The following is a 21,725-nucleotide window of genomic DNA, read 5'->3' on the forward strand; positions in this document are numbered from 1 at the left end:
TTCATTCATTAGTTTAAAGTATTTTAAAAGAGAACAACCCACTTATCAAATTCTTTGACTCCTGTTGCGCAGTCACTCTGTACTCACTAGGACAAATACTATAACTAAAGCAAAAAAAAATCTAAATTTAATTAAACTATTTTAGGAAGACAAATATTTTTGGCATGCAGGTTCAACTGCTTCTAATTAGAATATCTAGATTTAAAACTATATGAGGGCAGCACATAGGCGTGTCTAAGAAATAAATACCGTGGAGAAAATTAGACTGGAGCTGTTTCACATGTAATTATCTGACATAGTTTATATAACCCCACGTGATGCTGGCAGTACCCACCTATCTCTCAGGGCTCGTTCTCTACCACTCCCTACTGAGATTATATGCGACACCAGTGGCCTTTCGTTTCTCAAGGCACTGATTTGTTTCTGCACCAGGGACTTGCCTCTTTCTGATACCCTCCTGAATGCTTTTCCTCCCGAGTTTTGCATGGCTCATGCTTCATTCATTGCACGTTTGTTCCGTCACCACTCAAGAAAGGCCTTCTCTTCCCATCCTATCTGGAACAGTCCTCCAAACTCACCTGCTTATTCCCTCCTTAAAATTCTTCAGAGCAGTATTGTGTAATTTTGTCATATATTTATTCATTTAGGGCTTTACGTTGCATCTTCTCCACTGAAATGTAAGCTCTCTGAGGCAGGGACATTTTCTCTCATTGGGTACTACGTCCCCAAAACCGAGAGAGTGCCTACCATAGAGTAGCTTTTTAAATTTTGATGAATAGAAATTATAATACTGGTATATTTTTCTCGACCTACATAATATGTGTAAGGGATACAAAACAAGGTGGCTTAATAGTGCATTATTTTTTTTTTTTTTTTTTTTTTTGCGGGCCTCTCACTCTTGTGGCCTCTCCCGTTGCGGAGCACAGGCTCCGGACGCACAGGCTCAGCGGGCATGGCTCACGGGCTTAGTTGCTCCGCGGCATGTGGGATCTTCCCGGACCAGGGCACGAACCCGTGTCTCCTGCATCGGCAGGTGGATTCTCAACCACTGCGCCACCAGGGAAGCCCAATAGTGCATTATTTTTAAAAAGGCAATCAAAATGGCTATAAACAGAGGACAACTTTTAGGGGACTATTTGACAGTATATATAATAATTCAAGAGCATATGGTAAAAGCAAACTATATTTATTTATATAACATAAAGTCATATATATGTAATTTGACTGTATGCTATTTTAAAAAATTAGTAGTATTCTGAGGTTTCTGAAAGTGAGATTATGAGAATATGTAAAACATATACAAAGCTTTCTGCATGTGTTCTCTTCTAAGATGCTTTAGAAAATTATTAGTAAAACTTGGAGCTAAAATTTCCATCCTTATCAACTCAGCAATACAAAATGCTGTTTTGAAGAAGACGCGTTTTGCTTGTGAACATCAGCAGCTGAATTTTTCAATTGAAATTAGAAATGAAATGGAAGTAATGCCCATTGTAGATATATTCTAGAATGTGACCCCTTTGCAGGAGACACCATAAGCAGTTTGATTCAGGAATTTCAACTCCAGCTTGACTTGTTAGTGCAATAGGAATGTACCTTCAGCTCAGCCCACTGATGTAGCATTGTCACAAGCCATTTTTAGTCTCTTTTCAAGCACATATAGATTATTTCATGTTTGTTATTACTGACCCTGAGTTTTATGGATTAATTCTTGTGATATGAAACAAACCGGAGAATTTCTATGTGGCAGTTCATCCCTCCCTACTCTTTTGTTTTTAGCAATAAAACATAGCTGCTAAGAAAACTGCCATCTTAATTCAGTAACATTCCTGTGTATGTTTCTTCTTCACCAGAAACAAACAATTAGTAACAAATAAAAGAGATCATTACATCAAATGCCCTTTTAGATCACCCCAATTAAAACTTTAGTTTTGCTGTATTTTAATTCTAAGATACCAAATTTTAATTTTCTGCTCTGATTGCTCTTGTTGACTTATCTTTGAAAGATGTTCTCTCTGTGCAATGTCTAGAGATTATTTAGTAAGATGCCAATGTTGGCACCACTTAATGTGTTGATTGGTTGTATTATCAGTAGCTGTTTAAAATAAATTACTATTAAACTATTATTGTCCTTGGTTGACAAAACACAATATTTAGGCATTTTTAAAATATGAAACAATCATTATGAATAAACATGTTGAATGTTAAGCTGTAACTCTTATTTGTGTAATTTTATATTAATATTTGTTGTAAAGTATGAAGTTGCTAAGAACATTTATACTTACTGTTTCCTTTTGTTACTGTTGCTGCTAATGTCGCTAATGGTAATATATTACCTATTCCTGCTGATTATGTCTGAAAAATATTAGCTTTTAGGGCCAATACCCTCTAGGGAATACTTATAAGCTGTATAAAATTAAGTTTCATTTTTAGACTTTAAATCAGTGCACATCAGGAGTCCAGTGTGAACAAAAATCTTCATTAGAGTCAAACAGATGCATATGCAAGAAATATGGTATTGCCTGTGATGGCTCTGCTGCAAAAATTACAGAAAACCGATTAAATTTCAGTGCAGCAAGGGGCTGGGAAAAGCAATAAAAAGTAGTGTTCACAACATCTACAAATCACTGGGACACCATTTTAACCATCAACGATAATAGTACTTTCGGATTTGTGTGACCTCTGTAAATTTTCTAGGTAGATCATATGCAAAAGGTCACACTAAATGCTGGGTCTCATGTGGTCATGCAGTATCAAGCAAAATTCTACAATGACAGTAAAATACACAGGGCTTAAAACGTGAATTTGCTTCCAAGGGGAAGTCAGTTCTCATGATGTTGAAGTTGGACCATGACAGTTGTGAAGAAATGCATTTTAAGCTTACTCTATGACACAGCAGTTATTAAAGATAATGGTTGTTTGACCTCAAACTTCTTTTCTATAAGTCAGGCATAATGGTTGTCATAATACACAAACATTTTTGTTTTATGAAGTGATCTACCATGTAAATTAAATTATTTCCATAATTTTTCAGAGAATGAGTCTATTATATATGTAATATACATATATATTTTTTTAAGGACACCAATTAATCTAGCAATATCTCAACTATTTCTATAGCCTAGGAAGTACAAATATCTGTTTGTATAAGGGGACTTTAAGATATACTGATATGAAAGAAACATTTCTTAATTTGCTAGTTAGATCCTAGAGGAAGAAAATCTTACTTAATCCATATTTGTATTTTGTACAAATTTATTTCAGAATCAGATGACACGTAAGGTTCCATGAATGTCACTGAAACTCACGTGCCAAAATTTGTGCTCAATAATTTGCTGCTTCTAATGAAAGTAAATAACCTAGTTGGAGGAGATTTTTAGCCATCACCTATTCTAACTAAAACCTTTTAAATATTAGAAAACCAAGGTCCAGAAGGAACAGGTGACTTATCCAAGATCCCAAACTAGTAAGTTGACTAAGCCTGGATCAGAACTCCCTAACTTATTTAACTTTTTTTTTTCTTTTGTTTCTTTCCAGGATGAGAAGGAATAGTGTGCCTTGAAACCAGGAACTTTTATGGACAGAAAAAAAAATACGATAGCACAGTATCAATTAACACATTTTCGCAGCTCTTGCGACAAAAGTTATATCTATACTTGGTTTAATGTTATGGTTACTGCTCACTGAAGTAGATTAACAATGAACTCTCCATCAAAAGCACTTCTAGGTATCCTACACTGGATATTGGTGTCTAGAGATCCTACAACGGGTAGAATTTCCTAAGTGATAAGAACAACAGAGGTGAAATGGGTCGTCTGTTATTCATAATAAGCCCCTTGCAACTGCACCTAAGTTTCTGTTACTAAGTTGACTTTTGGAAAGCCCCTAAAGGATGGGTGAGGTTCAGAGAGCTTCTGGATTGGTCAGCATGTGGAGGTACTGGCTGGGTGGCATGTGCAGAGGGCACAGAAGCTCTATGCCTCAACCCACGTACCTTGCCCTATGCATCTCTTCTATCTGGCTGCTCCTGAGTTATATTGGACAAGTCAGCTGCTCCTTCTTGACCTTGGTTTTCTCATCTTTCATAATAAACTGGGTATTTAGCAAGTAAAACATCTTCCTAAGTTCTGTGAGCTGCTCTAACAAATTAATTGAACTCGTGGCGGGGGTGGTGGGAACCTCCAATCTGTAGCTGGTTGGTCACAAGCACAGGTTATAACCTGGACTTAAAATTGACAATGGAAATGGGGGCAGGGTGCGCAGTCTTGTGGGACTGAACTCTTAGCCTGTGAGATCTGATGCTACCTCTAGGTAGATAGTACCAGAATTGAGTTAAATTGTAGGGCACCCAGCTGGGGTTGCAGAATTGCTTGGTGTGGGAAAAACTACCAGACATTTCTTGATCAGAAGTGTCAGAAGTTAAGTAGTGTTGGAGTAGAGTAGAGGAGACTTATACAGGAGTATTTTTCCTGTATAAGGACTCATTAAGATTACTCAGTAAATATGAGTTTTTACTATTTATTTTATTATTATTGTTGTTGTATACAATATAAATTAGTAAATACAATATAGAGTCCAGATTTTTAAGAGGATAATGCTACTGTCTTCATTATAGTAAACTGGGTTTAAAATACTGGCTATATTTTACTGTTTTTTTTTTTTTAATATGATCTCTTTTCACAAGCTGGTAATGGGAACAAAGGGGAGAAGATTATTATTATCATTAAAGATAAAAAGATATAATGTAAGACCAATATATCTGATTCTAGTCTACCCATATTTTGAAGCCAGTGTCCTATTTTGTTGTTTACCTTTTCGAAAAGTTTCCTTCTAATTCTCTTATCTGACTCTGTTATAATTAAAAATATGTATTGATGATGCAAATGAAAAATGATTAATTTCTTTGAAATGTATAAAATATAACATTACTGGTCACGACATTGAAATGTAAAGACTGGAATATGTATAATCAGAATATTTTGGTCAAATTATTTTTCACTGTCTTCCCTTAAATATAGAAGTAACAAATACTTCTAAAATACCACATTTGGATTATGTTTATTTACTAGACCATAGTGAACCAATCTGGGACTGCCATTCATTACGGTTTTAACATCCCTTTTAGGTCTTCCTTGTTTGTTTAATACCACCACATAGACAAACCATACTGACCCAAACTCCTATCCTATCTTCCCTTATGGCATATATCTTTAGTGCTAACTTCACCCCTAACTAAATTTTATATTCTCTACCATATTTTACCTTTCACTTATTTACCTATTCTTATTTTAATATTTGTAAGTCATTTAAAATAATTCTCGTAAATAGGATAAACAATGTAAATCATTTGTTCCTGGTCCTACGTACAAATAGATCCCAGTTATGCTTTACAGCATGAAAGCTCAGATTGAGTAAGTAGGTAAAATTCTCCTTTCAGTTTGTTCAAATGGTAGTCAATGATCAAAGGTGTCACATCCAGTAAATTGATACTAAAATTCTACTTTCCTCACCTATAATCTCACAGGGAGTTCTCCACAGATGTGTTTGATTAAGGAAGCCATAATGAAAGACTACCCACATTGAAAAAAATAAAATAAAATTCCATATAAAATACATTTTTTAAAATCTTGAAAAGCAAAATCTAGAATGAATCCATATCTCTCACTAAAGTGAAACTGCTGTCTTTTACTGAAATTGCTGTCTTATTACTTTTAATTTCTGAAACATTCAAATTTTAAGAAAGAACAGTATAGTTCTAGGAGGTAGCAAAAATCTAGTGCCTAAAGATATATAATATATATATATTTTTTCTATACTACATATATTTTTCTATATTATTGATATATATAAAAATATATTTTCTATACTATATATAGTACATATATATTTTAAAATATTAGTCTACAGTATTTTTCCACAGGCCCTCTTTTAAAGCACTAAGAAATAACATTTACGAAAATTCAATTCTGATAACACGTTATGGAAAGGACATCTGTAGTAATCATTACAAATTTTAAAATTGAAAATTATCAAATTATAGAATATCATGAAATTAACTTATTGAATATTAGAACAATAACTCCTTAAATTATTCTGAAGAGATGTTTGGTCATTAGTTTTTAGGAAAAATAGAGTCTATGTGCATTAAATTTAAATATAACCCAATGTCTTGGGTTTAATTACAATAACAAATATACATAATAAACCTTTAGTTTCAAACATGAAATTGTATGATGTAAAAAATATAAACATTTTTAACTCAATTTTTTTCATTGTCATTGTGATAAAATACCTTCAAAGGAAATATGGAGCTTTAAACTTATCATGCCAAAAGAGTGTTACCATTTGAATCAGAAAGTAGAGAACCCCATTATATATAATTGAAATTGCAGAGGAAATTGAGGTAGACAGAATGTAATTACCCAAATTAGAATTTGGACAGCAAACACATTTATACTGTATGCCCCATAAGCCAGGGTCATGACTGTTTAAACATTCTATACCATTCCTAGGATATTACTATAACTCAATATATGTGGCAATAATAAAAGAGCTAGCATCTATGACCTTTTGCAAAATAATGTGAAGCCATTACTGAACATAAATCCAGTATGTGTGTCTAATGTGTGTGTGTGTATATATATATATATATACACACACACACGTATATATGTATGTATGTATTGTGTGTTTGTATTACTGTGCATGGAACTCAATAAGATTTTTCATCTTTATTTTACCTTATGTACACATATGTGCATGCACATATACATGTATATAGGTATTAAATCCATACATATAAATATATAATATCTACATCTATATACATACTTATATATATGCAAGACTGAAGTGAACAAGCATAATTTATTTTAAATGAAGTATTCTTATTGTAGGTGTTCTAACTTTATCAGAAACAGTTTCCTATGATTTGGGACTAGAAATAAATAACTTAGTTTGCCTTGATGATCATCCTATTATCAACTCTTCCTAAAATATACCCTCTCAGGGCTGGTTGAAGGTTAGAGAGTATATTAAATCTAGAGATACCTTCAATAAAATAAATTATTTGTCTAAAATTTTAAAACTGAAGTTTTCTTTTTTTCTTTTTTCCTTTAAAAAAATAATTCCAATTTGAGGTGATGCAGATATTTCCAGTCTGGGTATTACTGGCCAGGGGTGGGTGGAAAAACACTCCCAAACTGACAGAATTTGACTTAGTGATGTGGTTTTCACACACAATGCAAGGGTTCCTTTGTAAACTCACTCTTCAGGTGAGCAAGCTGGTCTACACTGGTGAATGTTTACACAGAAATGTTTTCTCTGCTGAAACTGAAATTAATTACCGCTTTCCTGGTTAAAGAGGTTTTAGTTAGTGAAGATACAGACACCTAAATGGAGAAAGTTAAGTTAAATGCTTACCTTCATATGAGATTATATACATAAGAAAATAAATTGTTCCCTTACTTCTCAGAGTGTCCATTTTAAGATGTTGAGGGATATTTTCTGAAAGTATTTAATTTGACAAAGGAGAAATTCATTAAAAACTCTACCTTGGAAAACAATAATATGGGCCAAATTTTGAAAAAAATAAGTTTTATGTTTATTCTAAAATATAATCAATTATTTAGCCTTGATTACATTTAGGCTAGACTGATGATTTATTTCAATTACTGAGATGTAAAACCTTAAAGTTGAATACAGTTCTGGAGACTCTAATTACGTTAGTATTAAAAATGCCATATTAATAGATGAGAAGATATGTTACATTAAAGGCCTTCTGTTATGTCCTTGGAGGGGTAAATAAAATTAATTACATTTCTACTGGGAGGAAGTTTAATATGGTAGGAAATGTGTACAGAAAAATATCACTAAGGATCAAGTGCTTGAGCAAAGATTAAAAAAAAAAAAAAAAATTACCAGCACAGTATCTGTAAACGTATGCTTACTACTAGCTATTCCAAATGTATTGAAGTAGATGGCAAAAATCTCCATCTGGGGTCCACATGACCACTACATGTGTGGGCAAGAAAATTATGCTTTCTTTTATCCCAAACACTCTTATTACTTTGGCTCCATGCTCTATGTTATTGCTAACTATAAGTATTTTTGATTCATAATGTACTGTATGTAAAATATACATCCTGAAGACTACATAGGAAATCCGTGGAAAGTTTTGTATGGCTTTTTGAAGTCTATTCTTTGAAGAAACCCTATTAACTGAAATAAACTTATTTATGAAAGAAGGGATTTTTTTGGATTCTTTTACTTTAGACATATTTGAACGACTAAACATATAATTTCCTCACTGAAAGGCCAGCAGTTTAAAAAATAGCTAAATATTTATTAGCACTGGTATACTGTCATTTACTACATCAGACAAACTTAAACAGTTAGATTCCTCCCATTATTTGGCAATAAGGAAGGCATTTAGGCAGAACAATTTTTAAAAGGCCCAGGTCATTTGCATCTAAGTTTTCGTTAAGGTGTAGTATACATATTTGAGTATTTCTAACCAATTTGATTTGTGTAGTAAGTTTAAACTCTTAAATTGCTAGAAAAATTTCAATACCATGGTTCAGTCAATCTCAAGAATGGATTAAGCTGGAATAGTATGAATTGGGGAAAAAATAGACAACTGAGCCTTCCACATTGCTCTCTCCCAGACTGTGAAAAGTCCTACCTGTATGTTAGTCAGAAGGGTCTCTATGGAAGACAGTCCATCAGGAAACAGAAAAGGAGATGGAAATCCTGGAGGTAGTGGTTGTCCGTGCCCAGTTAGAGAAAGTTTGTCAAGGCTGTCTCTCGCAGTTGGTGTGGAGAGCGGGGTCTCATCTGTATGTGATTGAAACAAAAATATAGAACAAGTTACGCTTGTCTGTTTTTATTAGACCTCAGTAATGGCTTCCCTAGTGGTTTCCAGAACATTTATTGCAAATTGGTTCCTGCTATCAGGAGAAAATGCTTTCTGCTGAATTTTCTTTAATGAAAAAGCTGTGGAGATACAACCAGATAACATTAATGAGGAACTTTATAAGCCTCTTAAATGCGGTCTCTAATGAGACTGAGTTTACAGTGCCATAGAATCTTTTTAAAACAAATATTATCTCATATATAGTTGTGATAATATATTCAAGCTGACTTTATGGGCACCTTCCCAATTATCTCATTTTAGTTTGTTCTGTTTGGATTGACAATAGGGTATTTCTAGAGCTTCATATAGGAGAAATGCCATGTATATTAGTGTCTCTTTCTCAATTAACCCTTCCTATATATCAATGATTTGTTCAAATATACTCTTAAGGAATCTACAAGTGAATATACAATTAAAACCTTTAATTCCACGACTAAAATAAAAACTGGAATCAGATATATTCTTTCTCAATTATAATTGCATTATTCAATATCATGAAAACTAAAGATCTAATTCTTTTGGCCCTGAATACCTCTCACCTCATATTGAAAAACTAGTTTTTTAAACATGAAAAAGCGGTCTAAAGAGAGGGTAATAATATACAACTCTCAAAACAACATTTCGAAAATCAAATATAAAACCTTCTAAGATAAATTAACCTTTACTTTGTTTATTGAATATTCTCCAACATTGTAAGCAACTTAGAGTAATGCCCAGATACAAATTCTTTTTACTCTCACGGTGAAATCTTCTTATTCAGTTCTTTATTATTTAAACACTTTAAAATAGATACTTGTTATGGTTTATTTTAGTCTATTATATCACAGAGAAAATTTTATTCAGGGTGGGATTCTCAATTTTGTAAATATTTTCATATTTCACCTCAGGAAAATTAATCAGAGCAATATATTTGCACAGTCCTGATAATATCTCTTAATTTTGCAAGTGGCTAAAAACTTCAGCACACTTGCCTTTATGCTTATAATTTGATTCCACTGTTCTCCTGAATCATTTCTTTATTTTTCATTACAACACCTAACCACACAACACCTCTTCCAATTCCCTCTCTCTGGGGCAGAAATATTCTGGAAGTCGCCGCACTTCTCTGTCTCTGACTAATGTCAGGACAAGTTAAATTCATCTCCCTCACCTTTCCACATTTCTAGTTAATGAACCAAAAGGGAAGCAAGGTTGGGGAGGGGGGTGACGGACACAAGGTCTTCTGTTAACTACAATGCTCTCATACACACTCTCATTCCTTAGCAGTTTCTCCTTCTACTCCCTCCTCTGTTAACTTACTGACAGATGATCTGAGGCAGCAGGTACTAGAAGAAGAAACAGAGTTAGCAGCCTGCGTAGGACTCATTGTGTTATTATTATTATTTTTTAATCACTCTTGTCACCAGGGTTAAAGAAAGCCTGCAGTGCAGGGGTAGGGCTACTACGTGGCTAATATGATCAAGGTGATCTTGGACACCATTTACCTAGCTGTCATAAATTACTCCTCCAGACCAAGGCTGCTAGCTTTTTCTCATAATAGCTCTGCAAAGGTGCTTGTTAAACATCTATGTGCATGTGAAATTGTTTAAGAATAAAGAGCTATATTTTTTGATCAGCATCACCTTAGCTGTCACATGCTAAAGAAAATGTGGCTTAATAGATCATGGGGATAATAATTGCTTGTCTCTTGAAGAAAGGCATAGAACCAGACAACCACCTGAGTTTACTTTCAGCATTAGAGTCTATGACTCCACAATTCTTAAGTGTTGTCCAAGCAAAAAGCATCAAATGTATGTATACACACACACACACACACACACACACACACATTTGATTATAAGTTCTATAATTCCCATGACTATTTGACTTAACTTCAATACATTTATGTTTGACTACATTTGGCTATTGTGTGAGTTAATCCATTAATCACTCATGATATATACATTTATATATGTATTTACTTAAAATTACCGATATCTACTTAAACAATGTACTAGAAACTGGAGAAGTGATGTTAAAAAATACAATTTGCAAGTCTTAAGAGCTCACCTAGACCCTAGTGACAGATTCCAATTGTAAAGTAGCTAATTCTTATAGTTAGTAAAACATTTTGTCTTCCATCATTATTCTGTTAGTAGCTACTCCAATTTTTTCCCAATGTAGGATTAAAATTTTTCCTTGTTTACGTGTAGGTATATGTGGGTTGTGTGTGTGAATGTCATTTTTTTTTTTTTTTCTTTTCTGCAGTTGCTTCAGTGGAATGCTCATCTTGGTCCTTACGGCTTCAGGTAAGTGTGAACAGACTATCATGTAGTATGGTATTATGTGATTAGATTCATTTATTTATCATTTCATATGGTTGAGATACTGCATTAAGGCACTTTAACTCAATCAAATTTAGGGCACAATGAAAGCTATAAAGAAATGAAAAAAGAGTGATTCTGAAGATCAATAAACATATTTGAAAAGAAGACAAATAAATTAATCAAAGATGGAACAAAACAAAAATATTCCTTTGGGCTTCAAGACCCTACTGTCTGAGAAAAAGTTGTCATCCTGTGGCAATTAACATCCTAGAAAGTCTCAGTCTTCCTACAAAGATAGTAAAATTGGGAACACAGTTATTCCTTTTGAAATAAAAGTGACCTTTGATATCCTAAATGTTTTAAGAAGATTAAAGCAAAAGTTTGAGAAGCCAGACAACGTGGAAGAGTGTTTTGACATCACATAATCTCCACTGACTTCAAACAATGAATGATGATGAAGCACAAATTCACAAAACACCTATTGTAGTTTGATATAGCTGTACATTTTTTAAAGTTTTATCTTTAAAAGAAAGTTAGCTTGTCAGATGCTATTCTCTTTGAATTATTATGGCATTTGACAATGTAATCTCTGTTGTTTGTTCTTTGATGCTATGCTTTTAAATAATTTTAAACTTATGGAGAAGTTGCAAGAATTGAACAAAGAATCTCTATATACTTCTGTAGCGTATTGAATGGTAGCCCCCCGGCCCCCACTATAAGTCCATGCCCAATCCCTGGATCCCAGTAATTCTAGATTTTTTGAAAAGAGGGTTTTTACAGGTGTGATTAAGTTAAGGATCTTGAGATGAGATCATCCTGATGTAGGATAGGCCCTAAATCCAATGACAAGTGTCCTTATAAGAGAAAGGCAGAGGGAAATTTGAGAGAGACAGAAGAGGGCCACAGAGAAGAGGAGGAGGCAAAGTGGAGATGGAGACAAAGATTGGAATTTTGGGGCCATAGTCAAGGAATGCTGACAAGCACCAGAAGCTAGAGGAGGTAAAGAACAGATTCTCCTTTTTAGCCTTTTGGAGGGAGCTCATCATGCTGATACCTTGATTTTAGATGCCTGGTCTCCAGAACTGTGAGAAAATAAATTTCTATTGTTTTACTGTGGTAATTTAAAATGAATTTCTATTGTTTTATTGTGGTAATTTATTAAACCAGCCCTTGGAAACGAATTGAACTCCTTCCTCAAATTCAACAATTGTTCACATTTTGCCATATTTGGTCTTTAATTATTTCTCTGTCTCTGTCTGTCTCTTGCTCTGTGCATGTGTATGTATGTCTGAACCATCTTCCCTCTTTAATCTTTAAGACTTCACTGCATATTTCATAAGTACAAAGTCATACTTTTTCATAATCACAGTATAAAATCATAAAGAATGACATACATAGAATACTATTGTTCAACCAAGAGTCCATATTCTAATTCCATTACCTGAGATGTTTTACTATAAAGACTTAATTAATAAATAAGTATTTTAATTTACTTGACATGTACTTGGGAAGTATTTTCTCTAAGCAGGTGGCAGGTATATAGTAGCCTACAGGATGCCCTCTGATGATTCCTCCCTGCTGTTATTCACACCCCATATAGAACCTTTCCCTTAGTCTGAGTTAGACCTAACAGAATAAAGCAAATGTGATGGGATGTCACCTCCAGGATTCAGCTGTTTCCACCTCTCTCTCTCCCTTTCCTTATATTTCCTGCCATGGAGGAACCAGTTGTAATGTCATGAGACAGCCCTGCTCAGGGACACAGGACAAGAGACAGAGGGCTGCCAAAAACCACATGAGTTGGCTTGAAAGTAGATTCTCCTTGCCCAATCGATCCTTTAGATGAGGCTGCAGCGCCGCTGATGGCACAACTGCAAACTCTTGAGACCTTAAACCTGAGGTATCCAGCTAAATTGTACCCAGATTCTTGATTCACAGAAATCATAAGATTTTAAATGTATGATGGTTTAAGCCACTAAGTTTTGGTGCAATTTGTTCCACAGCTATAGATAACTAAAACTGTGCACACTACTTTCTGAATACATTGGGATGTATAATGAAAATAATTCAGTGTCCAGTTAGTAACAGCTACTTTGGACATGGGACAACTTCTTCAGGTTTCAATTTCCTCAATTTTAAAAAACTAGCAGGTTGAATGAGACAAACTCCAGTATCACTCAAATCTAAAATTACACATTCTCTATTACTCCTTATAAGAAATCATAAAAATTAGTTAAGTGGAAATTTCACTTATATTGATTGGAGGGTGATAATGCATCAATTTGGAGTCTGAATTTCAATATCTTAATTACAAGTTCCAAAGAGTTATGGATATCTAGTTAACATCTGAAAAAGAATGAGTCACACAAACACGAAATTTCAGAGAAAGCTATTGATTATGCTTAGGTTTACAAACTCTATTTTATAAGGAGTCAAATTATCTTGTTTCATTTTACCAAATTAGACAATTTGATAAATTCTGATAAAATTTGAAAAATTTATAAGACAGTCACTCACAACACTGAAGACTGATGCAATGATGGTTATATCTTCCTAGGAATAAAGTAAGCACTTTTGAAAGCTGCATTAACTAGGGCATAATCTTTTTAAGTACTCCACATCCATAGGGGTCAGTAGATATGCCAGGTCTCTAAAGAGTTCTTGTTGTTTTTAAAGTCCTAAGAAAGAGTGGTTATTAACTTTAAAGTATTCTTGTATTTTAACTTAGTTCTAGGGAACTACAGTGATTTTCTAAAGGAAAACAGAACAGCACATATTATAAACTAACAAATGATTTCATCTTTTGACCAGAAAAAGCTATTGATTAACATATTAATAATTATAACAAATATAATTATGACAACTATAACAACACACAATCAATTAACATCAATTAAAACATAAAGGACAATATAAAGAGAAAGTAAAAAAGAGAAGAAAATATTTTAAAACTCCAAAATCAAAAAAGTATAAAAAATTATTTCATTCTTCTCATAATTTCATCTCATGATTCTACTAATATTTTAAGTCATTTATCAATAAATGACTATCACTAAGATTGAAGCCGCTGTAAGACAGGCTTTTTTCCATCCAATCTTATCACACATAACAATTTAGCAGGATATCCTAAGGAACAATGTTGTTTGAAAAAGTAATGAGCCTCTACTTTTAAAATGTTTTCTTTCCTGTTAATAAAATCTAACTCAGTTGTTATTTTCATAACTAATCCCTTTGGGTTTGAATTATATATTCGCTTTCAAGTTTGTGTGTGTGTGTGTGTGTGTGTGTGTGTGTGTGTGTGTGTATCTTTGTCTCTGATATCTTTTATTATATCATAAGGTCCAAGTAGAAAAATACATTTAGAAAACCATACATTCCAAGGGAATTCACATTTATTCATATTAATGTGAAGTAGATAAAAGCAATATTAAAATGGAAAAATGTCCATATTTAATGTTTACAAGTGATCTGAAAGTTTGCATGAAAATGTTATATTTCTATACTGGTCAAGTAAAAAAAATGTTGACAAAAATTCTGGAGAATATGGTACTGTCTATAGAGAAGTGAATAGTTATTTATAGAAATAAAATTTTTTCTTGGTCATTTTGATAAATTCCCATCACAATTGTATATAAAGTTAAGTTTACTAGTGTTTTGGGAAACTCACCAGCCACATTGTTCAACTGGAGTAGAGGCATGAATAATTTAAAAAATTAAGTATTGGTGTTTAAAAAATTTTGAAACATATTCTAACATAAAACACAGTCATTTAAATTGAGCTCAGTCACACCTCAATCATGGTTCGTTCCTACTCAAGGCACTCTGGATTTAATCTGACAATAGGAACTAATAATTCTGATGCCACAATGTAATCTTAAATCAAAGACTGGTCACATATGGGGAGGGGGAAGCGTAAGCTGTGACAAAGTGAGAGAGTGGCATGGACATATATACACTACCAAACGTAAAATAGATAGCTAGTGGGAAGCAGCCGCATAGAACAGGGAGATCAGATCGGTGCTTTGTGACCACCTAGAGGGGTGGGATAGGCAGGGTGGGGGGGTGATGCAAGAGGGAAGAGATATGGGAACATATGTATATGTATAATTGATTCAATTTGTTATAAAGCAGAAACTAACATACCATTGTAAAGCGATTATACTCCAATAAAGATGTTAAAAAAAAAACAAAACAAAAAACTGGTCACAAACGCTCATGTATCTATTCCAATTCTTACAAAATATCCAGGAATATCACAAAATAAGTCTTATCTTAAAAATTTTAATTTTAAGCCCACTTTCCAAATTCTGGATTTAAAATTACTCCATTTTTTTTACATAAAATCATTACCATAATGTGATACAGTTACAGTAAAATGAAAAGTAACCCAGGCTAGATTCAGAAGGTGTGAGTTTAAGTCCTGGTTCTACCAAGTATTAGCAAATAATTGAGCAAAGAATCCATCTCTTATGTTCTGTGAGACTCATTTGGTTTATTTATTAAAACGATGACCACAGACAGAAAAGACTATAGTTCAAATCCAATTAGATTATGTATATGAAAGTGCTTTGTGAAATATAAAATGCTAATAAATATAAAGTATTAATAATTAAGAAATAACTAAATTTATCAGAAATTTCCTATTGTAAACTTGGCTTCAATGCGCCATGGAGGGAATCCTAATATTGTACCATGAGCCATAAGCCTGTGGTTTCTATATTATTTCTCTCTAATGAGCCTTGTGATGATGAAATATCATGTTGATAATAAAATTACTACTGTATATTATTACGGTTGCCATATATAAACTAAACCTGAGTTAGTTCAGTGAACAGTTAAAATTGACTATGATAGAAATAGCTTGAGAAAGGGCCAAAGAGGATGAACTAGTTTACTGATCTTTCTTCAGGTAGCAGGCCCTAAAGAAAATGGGTAAATTGACTTACACAAAAAGAAAATAGTACAGATCTTGGAGAAATAGACTGAAAAGCATAAAAACACTGTATTACTTGGCTACACTGGAAGCAGTATTAGAACTCTGGATTTCAAGTTTGGGTAAACAAAGGAGAAGATTTAATACTCAAAGGAGATCGTTGTAAGTACATGTTTGGCAGGATGATGGAGGTGTGCTAAGAAATACACCAAGTTCACAATTCTGCCTAATTTAATGCATAACGTATTTATTACACACATATGCAACTATCATGGGTTGTTTACTGTTGAGAAGCTGACAAAAGTTTGGGACCACTCCTTAAGGGAAGAAATAGAACATGTATTGCAGCTCTAACATACAGTAAGAACTGATTGATATCTGTTGAAAGAATATGTGAATGAGATGAGATGAGGCAGAAGCTGAAATGAGAAGGATATAGACTCTGCTTACTACACCCAGGAGAATAAAACTAAAAATACTTTCTACTGGGAAACCACTCTATTGATTACAAGGCAATTTCATAGACATTACCTTGCGTTAGGAGGAAGCTCTAGGAAGAAGATTAAAAAATACATGCAATTATAATCCCAATAAGCTTATGTGCCAAAGATTGATTCAAATGACACCCAGTGGTTATTTAGAAAAAGAAGAGATTATATTTAGATGATGCAAGTTGACAGCAGAGTGAAGAAAAATAAAATTTTCATGGCAAGGTGCATTAGAAATGGGCATTGAATACTGGGAAATATTTAAACAGGGAAGGTGAAAGGGTTGTATGAGGAAACCACACAGGGATAACAGTTCACAGAAAACAGGGATACTATTCTCAAAAGAGAGCCTTTAATTTCTGTCTATTTTGCATTTGTGTTTCAAAATCTATGTATGGAAGAAACATTAAATCAAGCTACACATTAATTTTAATTTCCAAACTTGGCCTTGACAGCAAAATTGTCCTTTGGCAATTGAGAAAATGAAACTAAAATACTCAGGTATCTGTGCATAGATTTTTTTTCCTCCAACAAACTGGAATTTCTTGGCAAAATACAATGGTGCCACACATTAAACACACACACACACACACTGATTTAACTTTTAAACATTTTGGGTGGCTTTCATCCCTGCTTAAAGTCTTAAGCTGTAAGTGTTTATGAATGAGCTGGTGTAGCTTATGCCGAAAAAACCCACTTAATTGACCTTTCTGTCTTCTCCATGACCCTGTAGGTTTAACCTCACTGCTGATACTGCAAGTGAATATGGGAAAGCATTTATTGAAAGCTGCACAACAGACACAGTTATATTTCCTAGGTTGATGTTTTGCATATCTGCACAGTAGGGCCATTAAGGGTTCTAAGAGCACAAGGGAAACAATCATAACATTTGTTTTTAGATGACTGACTCAGGACATGTACACCAGGCTTTATATAGAAACTGTTTTTGTTTTATTAAGGGACTGTTTGCCTGTTAGTGATAACATCATTAAAAATAAATGAAAGGGGGCTGGTAGAATGCTTCCCAAAAGCAGAAACCTAATTAAAGGTGATATGCCTGCTAGGAGGCTTTTTTCAGGACTCGGAAATAGAACAAGGTTAGTTCTTTCTCATTTTATAAGGCCGAAAGTAGACCTCACAGTAAAATATCACTTCTGATCTAACTTTCTATTTCTGTGTACTTTAATAATCTACTTTACAGCTTGTGCTTGCCCATAGAAAGTGAACTAGTTTTGTTCCTACAGATAGCTTCTTCATCATGTCGTACCTCATGAAAAGAAAATCTGATGGTTCAGCTCAAACAAAACATGCACTCTTGTTTTAAAGCAAATTGTGGAGGTTGTAATATATGCAGTTGTAGTAGCTGAAATAAGGCACACACAAACATTTCATAGCCTTAAAAGACCACTTTTGAGAGTCTGAGTTAATGGTAAAAAACATTTCCAAATCATGGTTTATAATTTCAGAAAGAAAAAAAAAGTGGACCCTTTCATTTTAAGGGGTGGAGTTACTCTAATTTCATGGATGGTGGAAAAAGCAGGAAACTGCATTGCCTTGATAACTCTGCCCTTATTGTGCTGTGACCTTGGCCAATTTACTTAAATTTTCATCTGCCAAAAATGAATTTCTGAAATGTGCTTTGCGAATTTTCAGGGGGTGGGGAGAGACTTTGTCACATAAATCCAAGGCCTTTTCAAAATTAATATACCTTGAGAAGTAAAGAGAAAATGGTGAGAAACACTGGGCACCCCCATAGTGCGCCATGGCTTGATATTCTGCTTGCTCTCTCTTGTCACTTCTGCCCAGTTCTATTTCACTTATGAGTCTCCTAACCCAAAATGAATCTTATTGCTAAGTGAATACAACAGAACAATTCTCAAATTATTCCCCTGAAATATTAAATAGTTCTGGCATTGTGGATTCCTTAAACCCTGATTTGCACATGGACTAAAATTACCATGAAGTTACAAAAGTGGGAGATATCTTTGGAAATTGTTTGGTACACATACTTCATTTTTCAGACAAAACAAGTTCAAAAGTGACTGACCCTAAAAACTATCACTTTATTTATTTATCAATAAAGACTTTTTCCCCCCCACAAAAAAAAGGATTTTATTTAGAGGAAATACAGGGAAAAAGAACATTTTGACTCCAAGGATATGCATACCCACAAACACATGTCCACATATGACAATTTGTGAAATGGGAAACCTGGCAGGATATTTAATAAATATTAAGGGATTTTAGGAATGATAACGATAATATGATCATGATTTAGGGAAAAGAGTCCCTCTCTTTAAGAGATACACACTGGCAATAAATAAAGAAACATCAACTGATTCAATAAAATATGTTTGGGACTGGCTTCAGAATTCTCTGGGGGAAAGGAGGAGTTGGGTGGGAGAATTTATGAAGCAAGACTGGGCTTGAGATGATCACTGTTAAAGCTGAATGATGGGTAGGTATATGGGGCGTTCATTATCCTTTTCTAATTTTATGCATGTTTGAGATTTTCTATAATAAAAAGTTTTTAACATAAAAGTAATGTCAGTCAGGAAAGATTCTATTAACTCATTCTTCTTTCAAAAAGTCAGACGCATTGGTATGATGATGATCATCACCAGCATCACCAAAATAACTAGCATAGGGCTTCCCTGGTGGCGCAGTGGTTGAGAGTCTGCCTGCCAATGCAGGGGACACGGGTTCGTGCCCCGGTCCGGGAGGATCCCACATGCTGCAGTGTGGCTGGGCCCGTGAGCCATGGCCGCTGAGCCTGAGCGTCCGGAGCCTGTGCTCCGCGATGGGAGAGGCTACAGCAGTGAGAGGCCCGCGTACCGCACACACACACACACACACAAAAATAATAATAATAATAATAATAACTAGCATATACTGAGTGCTTCCTGTGCATGCAAAGCACTGCTCTAAGCACTCTGCATGCATTAACTCATTTAATCCTCACAATAGTTGTTAGATTGTTACTAGCGTTATCCTCATTTTACACTTGAGTAGACAGAGGTAAAAATGAGTTAATTAACTTGCCAAGATAACTGGGCTCGTAAGGAGAGGAGCCGGGTTTGAACCCAAGTAGTCTTGGTCTAGAGCCTATGTTCTTTAAACATCCAAGGAGTAAAATGTAAGATATTTATCAGAATTTTTAAAAGGTATTTGATATGTGTGTTCAGATATGTACAAGTAACATACACTCCAAAAAAGAAAATAATTCTACAGTTATTTTACCTCAGGGTAGAAAGAAAACTTAGAGATTTTCTATTTCACTCTTTTTTTTTTTTTTTTTTTTGGCGGTACGCAGGCCTCTCCCGTTGCGGAGCACAGGCTCCAAACGCGCAGGCTCAGCGGCCATGGCTCACGGGCCCAGCCGCTCCGCGGCATGTGGGATCTTCCCGGACCGGAGCATGAACCCGTGTCCCCTGCATCGACAGGCAGATTCTTTTTTTGGTGGCCTCTCCCGTTGCGGAGCACAGGCTCCGGACGCGCAGGCTCAGCGGCCATGGCTCACGGGCCCAGCCGCTCTGCGGCATGTGGGATCTTCCCGGACGCGGGCACGAACCCGTGTCCCCTGCATCGGCAGGTGGACTCTCAACCACTGCGCCACCAGGGAAGTTCTATTTCACTCATTTTTCAGCAAGGGTTGACTTATTCCCTGGAAATCCACCTAATGGTCATCCTAGGCAGCCAAGATTCCCCCAAATTGACAATTTCCACTGTCACATTTATGATTATTCATTTTTGAAGCAAATATATCTTAGAACTGAAATTCCAGATTCTCCCCATATGTGACCAGAGAACTCCAACCATGAGTATAACAGACCTTTAACACCAACCCTAACTTTAAGTAGCCCACCAAGGTAAATTTCTGTAAATTTCACTCCAAACCTTTTCCCAATGCCACCATACAAACAATGTCTATACTCTCCTTGTGAGAAATATTTAACCATGAAAATATCACTTTGAAATTGACACATGCATTTCATGAGGTAAAAAAATCCAGGCGTACTTAAAGATTCTTCAAACAAACAAACAAAATTATTGTCCAAGAGATTTACTTCAGAAGGAGCAGGTTCCATGCCTTACCCAATTGATTGGCTACAATCAGTCCTTGGCTATTGTCCCAAATTGTCTTCTGCACTTGTTCCAATTTAGCTTCTCCTGAATTTCGTCATCATGCGACCCTAGCTGTGATATTGCCTCACTTTCCACCACAAGAACTTTATCTAGATTTCTAAATCATTCTTTCTCTATCAGACCCACCCCTCTCCTGACTCCATCAGTGTCACTCCATCCTTGTACCGGGAACTTCCATAGCTCTTGGTGACCACTCTGCTCTGATAAGATACCATGCACCAGGCTACTGGGACACTGCCCTAAGGTAGACATCAGCATGCTGGTGTAGATAAATTAATTTCTGTTAATTTACTAAGCACAAGAAGTCCTTCCAAGCCACAGGTGTGCTCTAATAGGTCCCTTCACTCTCACCTCCCTTGCTGAACCATTTTGAGACGGAGAGTATGGCACGTGAATGTACAAAGTCTCCTGAGATGATACTTACAAGCTCTATCTATACCTTCAGTTTCACTGGCTTGAACCAATTCATTTTTCCCCTCCCATTCATAAAAACGAATTACTATCTTACCAAGACTATTTCAGATGATCAAATCCATTGACAATTATAATCAAACATACTTCTTTACAGGTTTGTTTCCTTCGGTGTGTTTAACATGAAAAAAGGGAGAAAGAGCGAATTCTGTCCATCTTGTTTACCTGTGTCACCTCAATGCCTGACATGTTATACATTTTTAGTATTGACTGGTTGAATATCTGATGCAATATATTTCCAAAACTAGTTAATTTGTTAAGTCCTTTGTTCTTATATTAATAAAGATGCATTTCCGCTGAGGTTACATTTTAAATTAGTTGGATCTGAACAAATGAAAAGGTATACAATAAAAAATGCTTTCAGTTTGGACTGTCTTTGAGAAATGTGAATCTAGAATATAAAAATTATTTATGATATTTAAAGTTCTAAATTTTAAAATTCCAATTAAAAAAATATATTTGTAGCTACC

At 34.7% G+C, this 21,725-nt stretch overlaps 1 protein-coding gene across 2 annotated transcripts in view; it reads right to left on the minus strand.

The window, feature by feature from the left end:
• The window catches only part of DACH1 (dachshund family transcription factor 1), a 456,872-nt gene that overhangs the window by 85,236 nt on the left and 349,911 nt on the right, over positions 1 to 21,725 (minus strand). For both annotated transcript variants that reach the window (XM_067016340.1, XM_059041898.2), the window contains exon 7: positions 8,681 to 8,832. In XM_067016340.1, the coding sequence (XP_066872441.1) occupies positions 8,681 to 8,832 (152 nt within the window). The remainder of the gene's footprint in view (positions 1 to 8,680; positions 8,833 to 21,725) is intronic.

Source organism: Kogia breviceps, chromosome 16, assembly GCF_026419965.1.
Source record: "Kogia breviceps isolate mKogBre1 chromosome 16, mKogBre1 haplotype 1, whole genome shotgun sequence".
NCBI classification, from domain to species: domain Eukaryota; kingdom Metazoa; phylum Chordata; class Mammalia; order Artiodactyla; family Physeteridae; genus Kogia; species Kogia breviceps.